Genomic DNA, 11,195 nt, shown 5'->3' on the forward strand with positions numbered 1-11,195 from the left:
CAAAGGTTCACCAAGGAGGCCCCGAATCTGAGCTAAGAAGTCAAACATACATGATATCTTCGCATAAGGGCTTCGTTCTTTTTCCGCAAAGCTATGATTTTCTTATCCAGTTCGACATCTTTTTGTTCTTTTTTCCGCAACACTGCATCATCCACAGTGGCATCCTAATGAAACGAAAGAGCTTTAGGGGATTTCCACATATGGTCAGTAAAACAGATAACAGATACACATATGGTTAATAGTACAGATTTTACTTTTTTACATTTATATTCCACTATTCTTCCATCATGGGACCCATTTGGTCTTAGTTTCAGCAAGGTGGTAGCCTTGTTATTTATTGAAATTCATATCTAGCTATTCCTCCCAAAGAAGGAATTTTGGCCATACCATGGGATCTCTTTGTCTCCTCTCTTTCAACCAAGAAAAAGATGGAAGACAAAGGTCTTCATCACCCACAGCAATCGAACATTTAGCACTATGAGAGCCAGTGTGGTGTAGTGGTTAAGAGTGATAGACTCGTAATCTGGGGAACCAGGTTCGCGTCTCCGCTCCTCCACATGCAGCTGCTGGCTGACCTTGGGCCAGTCACATTTCTCTGAAGTCTCTCAGCCCCACTCACCTCACAGAGTGTTTGTTGTGGGGGAGGAAGGGAAAGGAGAGTGTTAGCCGCTTTGAGACTCCTTAAGGGGAGTGATAAAGCCAGATTTCAAATCCAAACTCTTCTTCTCTTCTATGTTTTAAAGTCACAGAAGATGGGTACCCAGTGTCCTATTTTGAATAAACATAGCCAGATAGTATTTTAACTTAAAATTGTAATGAAAAAATATAAATTTGGATAAGTATGTGGCCTACTATATGCAATCGTATATTTATACTGTAATATTGACACTGACAAACGTGTGTGTGTGTTCTGCTAAGATCTGTAGGCCAAAGCAGAGATTTCATGCAAGATATAAGGCATGCTACAATAAGGGTAGTTTACTGAAGCATTAACAAGATCAAAATCCAAATATATCCACCAGAAAGAGCAGCACTTCTAAATGAAGGGAGGATCAACAGCAGAGCCAGCTGCAAGTTTGAGGAAATCCTGAGTAAATACTTCTAGTGGCCCCCTCCTCCATCAGTCAACCACTTCCTCTGTTGGTGAGCCCTGGCACTGTTGGGGTGGGCAGGTAGGCAAAAGCAACACTGCACAGCATTGGATGGCTGACTCCAGCTGCCACTAAAATTTGCCACAATGCCCTGGGACAATAATATGCAAGGTTACTGATGCTGGCTCTGATCAAAAGCATCTAAGCATCTTGGTGGCCATTCCTGGAAAGAAGATGACAAACTCAATGGGCCCTTAGTATGATCCAGCAAACCTCTTCTTAAGAAGAAATACTGGATTTTTAAGGCAAAATTTGATTTCCTTGTAGAAAGAATCGGTGAAATATGGACAAAAGAAGAATCTGTATTAAGCAGGTGGTGTGGCTTTTCAAGCACTATTTTTCTCTGCAAAATGGGTTGAGGGTTAGAGCAGTAATAGCTGGTATCTGTGAGTTTGTGTATATTTTGGCACTCAATCGAAAACATTTCCCCTCCCCAAATATTTTCCAGCCCCCCAAAAAGTCCGTGGTAAAACAAAATTTCCTAAGTTACAAATTCAATTTAGGTGTTAAATATCAAGTCTGAAGTTAGTGTTCACATTTTGACAGGGCTATCTGACCCTAGGTATCCTCCTGTGAATATCAAGTTTTGTAATCTGGCCTGGCAGATTCTGAGCCAGATATATTGAGTGCAAATTTCTTCTGTTCTGCTCCTTCCCATCTCTCTTCAGGGGCTGAGCCAGCTTTCATTTTAGGGTGTAACACACAGGGATGGGTAAATATGCCAACACTGGTGTCTCTCAGTTTCTCATTTTTCCCATCCTGAAGGCCAGTTCTCCACGTTTCCACATCAGTTTGCATTTTTGTTTCAAAGTTCTCATGAAAATTCACCAGCATATTTGTGTTAAGTTCTCCTATTCTTCACAGTTTTGTATGCAATTTTGAAAAGCAATCTCTGTTAATACAATGCATATTATGTTATCTCCCTTGATATATGCATTTTTGTACACATTATGTGGCTGAAGAACTGCATTGCAAAAATTGGAGAAGTGTGAATTCTGACGGATGGTTGCGATTCAGTCGGCATATTGTATGAACTAGGTACATTTGCCTTTAAATGTGAACTGAACCTAATTTCTCCTCTATCCACCATCCCTAGTAACTCAGCCTTCTTGAACCTGGTCCTTTCCGGATACTTTGGACTACAATTCCCATCACCTCAGCCCGCAGGGTCAACTCTCATCATTTAAAGCATAAGGACCATCTCCTGCTCCTTTTAGGAACTATGCAGTAGCAATTAAGGCATGCTGTACCTGTGGAACTAGAATTTTGCATAAACAGATGGTAGCACTTGTAATACCCTATAATTTTAGGAGCTGCTAAAACATCAGCTTATTGTCTAGCCATGAGATCCCTCAATACCTACATTCAATTTGTTTTTAATGCACTAAGGGTTTCATGGTGATGACTACCTAACTCCGCCAACAACTGTGATGTCACGGGCCAACTGATTTCGGGAAATGAGTGATGAATAAATGAACCGGGGTCAAACATGGAGCCTAAAGGCAAGCCTAGCTACATCTTTCAGCCGGGAGGGGATGGCGGGAGGGACAAGACTGCTGAGCAGGCACAAAGGATGCCATGGCAAGTCCTGGTAGATGAAGAAAATAAGAGAGAGTCAGCAGTGAGTTCAGCTGAAGAAAGGAGGTGCTAAGAAAGAACTGGGTTGGTGGAGAACCTGAATGCAGGGCTGACAGACAGGAGAGGCTATGCGCTCTTGACAACAAGGGAGTAGGCCTTGAAAAGACCATGGGCCTGTGAAAGAAGAGAGCATAGGATTGCCAGGCCTTCATTCTGAGAGTGTTCCAGTACCCTTAGGGACATTAGGTCTGTCTTCTTCCGTAGTTTGAAGCACTATAGTTTGGCAACCATGAGAAGTCTATTGTGTAGCCTCCTCCAACCTGGTGTGCTCTATATTTTGCACCACAATTCCTATCAGATCCAGCAATTAAGGGCAAATGTCAGGGATGTCCACAGCTCTAGTTCAAAGCATCTAGGGCAGCGGTGCCCAAATTGTGGTCTATGTATCACCAGTGGTCCCCAGGCGTCATTCAGGTGGTCTACTGAATGAAGTGAATTTATGGTTGAAAATAGAAGATGGCACAACCATCACATTGAATATTCATAATGATTTTTATTGTATTTTTTGCTTCTTTTTTTGGCTTATATTTTATTTTATTGTATCACGATTTGAATTCTATGGAATTACAATTGCTGCAACAGGTAGGAAAAGCATTGCGTGGTCTTCCAAGACCCTCAACCATTTTCAAATGATCTGTGGAGGGGGGAAAGTTTGGGAACCACTGATTCAGAGAGCAGAAGTTTGGAAAAGGCATCTTTAGGGTAAGCAAACTTTGGGATAAGGGCCAAATTTCACATGTTAATCCCTTATTTAATTACAGGCCTAGCTTCTAATAATACAGCTACAGACTTTTATAATGAACCTGGATGAATGGATGCTGACTCAGTTTAAGCCTAAGATGCAAATTTTCCTTATGAGAAATATCCCCACCCCCCCACCCCGAGGTGAGGAAAATAGTGGGTTCTTTTATCATCATCAAATGTCTAGGCAAAGAGAGTGGGTGGGTAGCTTTGGAAATTCAGTCGAGAGAGGCAGGGGTGTTACACTTTTGCAAAACTGTTTAAATTAGATTTGGATCCAACCTGGCCAGAATTTTCGGGGTTCCTAATGACTGGTATGTCACCTTTGTGTGGGCAAGTAAGTTCCATACATAATCAGGGGGGAAGCTAGGGGCTATGGAGGCAGAATGGAATCAGACAGGGCTGCTATTTTGGCACCTGAGGCAGACTCCAAAATGGCAACCAGGGAAGAAGCGGGGAGGTCTATATCAGGATTAAGGGGGGGGGGATCAACATCAGGATCTGCTGCCCTGGTGGATCCTGCCGCCTGAGGCAGTCACCTCACGTTGCCTCATGGGTGGGCCAGCCCTGGAATCAGTGCAATGTGGATTCTGAAATACACTCCTTTAATTGTGTGTGTTACAAAAATGTGCAGTGACCAAGCCACATTCCATAGAATCCTTTGCTAAACTGGGCAGAGCTTGGTTATTCAAGTCATTTAATAAAGCCATATAATAGCAACATATGCTAGGAATGTAATAAGTTGAGTCAAACCATTGTCTCCAGTGCAGGAGGGGGGCTTTTTCAGCCGAAGGGTCATATTCCCTCATGGGCAATCTTCCAAGAGCCACATTGGGATAAAAACCAGGTAGACATAATACAGCATGTATAATAATAATAATAAATGAGGACCATATCTCGTACTCCCCACCCCCGACAAGAATTCTGGGAGCTGTAGTTTGTAAAGAGTGCTGAGATTTGTTAGGAGACCCCTATTTCCCTTCACAGAATTACAATTCTCCGAGTTGTTTGTGAAGAGGGATTGGTTGTTAAACCACTCTGAGAACTCCATCTCTGTGAAGGGAAAAAGGGGTCTCTTAACAACTCTCAACACCTTTAACAAACTACAGTTGCCAGGATTCTTTGAGGGAAGCAATGATTGTTTGAAGTGGTATGATACTGCTTTAAATGTATGGTGCGGGCAGGGCCAATGTTTTGCCCTTGCAATACACCTTTTAGTGAAAATATTAAGATACAACAATGCTCAAACTGGCAAAGAATGCAGGGCATCAAAGTCCAGTTTTTGAAGAGTCAGGTTATGTAGCTATTAGTAAAAAAATTAAAAGATACACTATGCCGCCACTGTGCTGAAGCTACAAAGTAGGTCTGGATGACTGCCTGAGAATCTCATATATGTCACCTTAGTTTATCTACATGATTTGAAAGACTTTTCAAATGGGAAGAGTGGCTGGGGAAACCCAGCCAAATGGGCGGGGTATAAATAAATTATTATTATTATTATTAGTAGTAGTAGTAGTAGTAGTAGTATTTCTCTGATTGGTATAAGATTTCCCACCAGCCCCACTTTCATTTCCAGGATTCAGCTATACAGCTGCAAATAAAACGTTTTTAAGTGTGTTGTAAAGTGCATTATACAAATGAGACACTAGATGGCGATAGTGAGCTATGGCAAATTCAATATATTTTTTCAAAACGTTTATTTAAAAAAAGCATTTTCGCAACTTTTTTTTATATGTGTCTAGATTCCACTCCAATGGGGATAACATTCATGGTGAAATGTGGCTGGAACTTAACATAACGCTTTGATTTTTGTGTGTGTATGTACGTTAACAAAACTTAAGTTTTATACCACTGTCTTGGTCACCAGAACACCCGGAATAGTGAATAGTAGTCAAATAAAACAAGCAAGAAAGTCTTAAGCAGAGGGAGCCAAAGTGGTGCCATCTGTATGTTGTAGGACCACAACTCCTATCATCACTGTTGGAGTGCATGGTGAGGGTTTGCTGCAACATTTTGTTGCAGGCCACACTCACTGTTCTTTTTCAAATATCTCCAAGATTTGGGGCTGAAGAAGAGATTCCTTTCCTTGCACACGCGCGCGCACACACACACACACACACACAGAGCAGTAGCACAGCAGCAACAAAAGCCTAGCTGAATGGCCCCAAAACTGCAAAGCAGCACTTTGAGGCCTGACTGATGGCTGGCACACAGACTGATTCACTGGTGAAAATGGACCAACACGTTGCAGCGTGGTCAGCGATTTTCTTCCTGGCTGTTTGCTGCTGAGTTGCAGCCAGTCAGTAACGAGAGGGTATATTTCCGCTGCCAAGCTACTGGAAAGAATGTCGACTCTGCTGCCACTTTGGGATGGAAAGGGACGCCCCTTACGCCCTCTCTCCAGCATAAAAGCTCTTCTGGGGAGTGAGGTACCCGTATGCCACAGTGACTAGTTCAGGGGGAGTTATAAATGGCTTTAGCAGAAGAAACGTGCAGTGGCTGTGAATCAGAAGGCGTTCCTGCTCGCTTGGAAAACAGAGAGCCCAATGAGAGAGGAGAAGGGGAGGGAGAATCAGACATGCATGGATATCTTTCTCTGTCAAAATGAAACAGAAAAGGAGGGGCTAAGTAAAGCAAGGGGGGGTAGGATAGTGAAGCTTCATGGAGGGTGGTGGCAGCGAGGGGGGGCGTGTTGGCATTGTATCCAACATTTCAAGTTCACCCACTTGCTGCCAGTTCTTGGTGGATGGGATTTTCTCGCAGATCTTGGCTCTGGCTACAGGATTCCACCCCCCACCTGCCGCTTTCAAAGTCAGCTATTTATGATATGAAAGACTCAGAAAAGAAGCAGCGCTCAGGAGATAAAGAAAGCCTGGGGGATGGGGGAAGAGAGGGCCTCTCAACCCAGCATTTTGTCATCTTAGCCAATGCACTAGTGCTCTCGTAAACATGCCCGGCCTTTGTGCTGCTCGAGGCAGCACCAAGCTCCCGGTCTTTGGGATGGGAAGTGTCCATCATTACCCAACATTCTGTGTTGTTGTTGTTGTTTTAAATTCTCCGTCCCGTCCCCTCCTTTGTGGCGGCGGGGAGGTGGAGGGAGGGAAGCTGATGTCCTCCTGAAGGATGTTCACATCCTAACCTGGTCACATCCTAACCTGCTGTACAAAAAAAAAAGCACCTTTCTGCCCTCCCACATCTCTCAGATACACATCTGCTGGCCGAAAGCGAAGCACCCCAAAATGACAACACAGTGCAAAAGGGGAAAGGCAAGAAGAAGAAGAAGTCATTTCTTGGCTTTGCTGAATGCAAGGCTGACTCCCCCACATCCCTCCCACTTACAACAAAGGCAGCACTCACAGATCGGTGCATTTTGGACATCAGAGGTGAAGCTTGGCGGATTCCACAGCAGAGCTAAAAGAGGAGAGCCATCAGACGGCCTTTCTCAGTACTGGCTGCACAGCATACAAGATCATGTTTTGATTACAAAAGCCCTGTCTGGGCTCCCAGCCAAAAGCACTGGCTGCCTAATATACGAAAGCAGAGGCAAGCAATCAGAGCGCTGGTCTGTCCTCCTCTCCACTCTTCGCTCGCCTTGCAGGGGGAACGTACCTCTTGCTACTCCCTGTGACTTCCGAGCACTCCTTGGTGCCACAACCCAACCCCAAAAGGACACATCTTGAGGGACACAGAAAGGGCAAATTTGCATCTCAACAGCTGGACTTCATGTGCAGCTGTTTGTGGGGTTTGTTCATATATAGCAGTGTGGGCAAAGGTTTTATAACTATAGAATCATACTGGGCCAATCAACATAGCTGTCAACTTTCAGATTTGAAAATAAGGGATCAGCAGCCTCATCAGTCCCGGGGACAGTCTATGGGATATCTAACCATCTGGGATAGCTGTGGGAAGCAGTGGGAAACGGCCCTGGAATAAGGGAATTTCCCGCAAAAAAGGGAAGGTTGACAGCTATGCCAATCAATCCTCCCCATCCTATATTTAAAGCAGTGATTCTTCTGTGGTCAAGGAAACACTGCTGGTTCCAGGGACATATTCCTATTTGATCATAAATAAATAAAATGGGAAGATGCTGGAAATACAAAGACCTACCACATAGCAGAAGAGGCATTCTGCTTCTCAGTTTTTCTTAAACTACTCTGAAAAGCAGCTTGCCTCTTCTGCAGTGCAAGCAGCTTCACTAGAAAAAAACTTCGCAGAAACTCCAGGTGTGTGCACAATTCTCCCCTGTGCATGAGTTCATTGGGTCCTGGCCACATTGCCTCCAGACAAATGCAGATATTGAGGGTTAATGCAGAATTCTCCCATGTACCCTTCCATATAGATAGATAGATAGATAGATAGATAGATAGATAGATAGATAGATTTTATTGTCATTACACTAGTGCAACATTGCACAAGTGCAACGAAATTGGATGCACTTGGGTATGATAGCATTAGGGTAAGAAAAAAATAGGCAATCTGCAAAGCTATTCCTAAGATCTAATTAAATGATTACAACCATTTATTTTGTCCTTTTCTGAAGGGATTGGGGGTTAAAAAAGAAAATTGTTCCCCGCAGATGAGGTTGCAACTGCGTCAGCAATTGCCTTCTTGAACTTTGTTGCCCAAACTGAACACATGACGCCAGACGATCTTACCAGCTCCAGAGAGTGAAGCTACTACTCCTCAGCTTTTGCAAATAAAAGATATCCTGAGGAGCAGACATCAACAACTGGTAGATATGTCACCTGTATTCCCTGCCAATTCTTTTCTACCACATGCTTGTAAATATATGGATTGTTCTAAGGTCTTCTAAGATCTGCTAGACTCAGGCAAACAGGTCTGCAGTTCCTTCTTCCATTGGCTTATGCATTGGTTTCTGCCCTTTCTTCTTGATTTTTCATATGTGTGTTTGTGTGACAATCATCAGGCTCTGCTGACTTGAATTCATGCAGATTGACCCAAATAGTCTTTGACATGCTCGTTTGTTACCCTAGATGGGACCTGCCTCCTTTGATACGGTCACCGCCACTAAATGCCTCATTACAGCTTTCCTTCTTTGTCAAAGCAGACGCTGCGTAGTTCAGTTTTTCTGAAAAGAAAACCATCTGTCAAGGTCTTCCCTTCAAAGTTGGAACAGTGGACGCAGTGTATCATTTCTCTCCTTATCCAGTTGTAAAACTCATGCTTGTTCCACTTATTTTAGGACTTATTTCCCCCTTCACATTCATTCTGCATCAGGGCTGGCCCAAGACATTTCGGCTCCTCAGGTGAACCACAAAATGGTGCCCCCCTCCAGTCAGGGAAGAAGGGTGAGTGAAGGTCTAGATAGGGAACAAGGGGGAGGAATCAAAGCAACCTTACCCAATGGTTGAAGTGGGAATCAAAGGTGGCCAGGCAGATGGGGGAGGCCCAACTCTGAATTGCACTAGGTGGGTGCCCAGCGCAGGAGACCCCGAAGGAGGAGACTCTGAGGGGGGGGGAGCAGTAGTGTCTCCTATTTGCCAAGAGGCAGAGGCAGATCCAGCTTCTAAGGAGCGTGCCACAGCCGTGACTGCCACTGCAGCAGCAGCAGGAATAGGTAATACAGCCTTGGAGACCAGATCTACTGCCCCTATGGATCCTTCCACCTGAGGCAGTTGCCTCGCCTTGTCTCATGATAGGGACAGCCCTGTTCTCCATCAATAAGCCAAGGATCAAACTGGAAGCTGGCTGGCAAACTATAATTTGAGACACAGCTCTGTAGATTATTGAACATTGCTATGACAGAATACTAGCTGTACCTGCAAAAGTTTTGGGGCTGTCATATTGCTTCATTTGCATTCAGTGCCTTTCCTGTAGCATCCTCCTAAAATCCTAGACCTGCTCATACCCCAAACTGTATATTTTTTGTAGCGGAGGGGGCAATTGTTTCATTTTAGTTGTGCTATTTCCCCTCCAGATGTCAATAACATTGGGGAAGCACAACAACTAATTAATAAAGCAGAATAAATCCACCACAAAGGCACCACTATTGTGTCAAGAACATGTTGCAGAATACTCCTGCAATAAAACTCCAAAAAAAAGTACACTTATTTTGGTTTCTTCTCAGTTTTTCTTTTGATTTTCAGTCCATTAAAAAGATCCTGTTACAGGCACATTAGCTGTCTCTTTCCTTTAAAAAAAAATTTGTATAATAGTTTTTTTAAAAAAACACCCACATATAACCAACCCATGCACCATGACAAATCTATGATGGGAACAGACATTTTGGTTTTCAGCTCTTGTTATTGAGAGCAAGCTTCAGAAGCGCTGTGCTAATGATGGGAAATTCTTACAACTTCTCCACTTGTATACTGGCAGAAGCAGGTGCATGGATTCAGCTAGTTGGTTCTCCAGTCCAGTAAGGACTATATTCTGGGCTTGTGTTACAGGCAGTTCAGCGCGTGCATTTGGAAGAATACGCCTCTTCCCCTTTTGCGCCGAGATTCGAAAGAATAGTTCAGTTTGTTGTCCCCAAATGTATCTCCACATCTGAGACAATTTATTTTTTTACTCTTTCACTATCCCCACCACTCCTCTTTCACTGACCAGGTTGCAAGAGACAGCTCTCACGTTTGTGATGGCGATGTTTCACCATTCGTATTTCACATTAGTTTCATATTTGCCCAAATTCATTTTTTTTAACTTTTGAGCTTTCATTCTAGGAATACAGATGCTGGATAGCAATCTCCAAAATGCAGCACACAAAGAGCACATTTCTAGCCTTGCACACACACAGATATGGTACACTCTGTTTGCACCAATATCATTGGCAGGCTGTGGTGCTGTTCCTAAGAGAAACTCCACCATCTACCCACCCACCTCCTTCAATTCCATTTCATGGCTTCCTCTGACATTTTGTAATTGATTTTTTTGTTGTTATTTCCATTAGATGGTTTTATTAGTTATTTGTAGGTAGTATCACTCACTAGAACTCATTGCATTTTATTTACTTTCGTTTTTGAATCTTTGTGCTTCCTTGGAGGCAGCTCCAAAGCCAGGAGGTCACTGACCAATTGTCTGATTTTAAAATGTATTTCTTTTATAGTGAAATAGCGGTTTGGGAGCTGCCAAAAAACAAAACAAAACAAAAACCCTCCTCTCTACTCTGCTTTCTCATCCACAAAAGAAAAATGCAGGACCCCCTGTGGGAATGCACTCAAGGGAGCCAAATTCAGTTCTGAAAATATGTTGTGATAAACATAGCAAGGGTCCTATACTGAATCAGGCCATTTGTCCTCATGCATGTTTGGAGACCTATGAGCACAAGCTGCTGATTATCCACAAAGACCTCTGGCTAGGCCTGAGTGTGTTAGCATAACTTTTGACAATGTTTTTGTGGGGTGTGAAACACAGAGCTGTCAAATACAACATTCCTAGAGTGGACATAAAAAGGGGGTGTCTGGACCAGCCCAGTCGGAACTTCCTGTTTCCTCCTGGGCTGGGACAAACTTCCTCTACATGTGACCAGAGGTGGGCGTGACCTCACCTGTGCAGGTAAGAAAATAGCACAGGGGAGGCTGCCATCCCTCTCTCTCTGACTCTATTCCTTGAAGAAGCAACATCTCCTTAGCCTGAGATGCTCTCTTGACTTCCAGCCAAGAGAGGACAAAGGAACTATCTCCTTTATTGCGTGTATATATTTTG

At 43.6% G+C, this 11,195-nt stretch overlaps 1 protein-coding gene across 2 annotated transcripts in view; it reads right to left on the reverse strand.

Annotated features, from left to right (window-relative positions):
- Positions 1 to 7,049, reverse strand: part of CCDC9B (coiled-coil domain containing 9B) — a 54,157-nt gene extending 47,108 nt beyond the window's left edge. Inside the window, exons 1-2 of one of the 2 annotated variants that reach the window (XM_081208786.1) lie at positions 6,870 to 7,049; positions 51 to 164 (exon numbers count right to left, since the gene is read on the reverse strand). In XM_081208786.1, the coding sequence (XP_081064912.1) occupies positions 51 to 164; positions 6,870 to 6,908 (153 nt within the window). In that variant the 5' untranslated portion in view covers positions 6,909 to 7,049. The remainder of the gene's footprint in view (positions 1 to 50; positions 165 to 6,869) is intronic. The other variant, XM_081208787.1, reaches the window with a different exon arrangement.
- Positions 7,050 to 11,195: the final 4,146 nt, after the last annotated feature.

This window comes from Podarcis bocagei (genome assembly GCF_964188305.1).
Source record: "Podarcis bocagei genome assembly, chromosome: 1".
In the NCBI taxonomy this organism is placed as follows: Eukaryota; Metazoa; Chordata; class Lepidosauria; order Squamata; family Lacertidae; genus Podarcis; species Podarcis bocagei.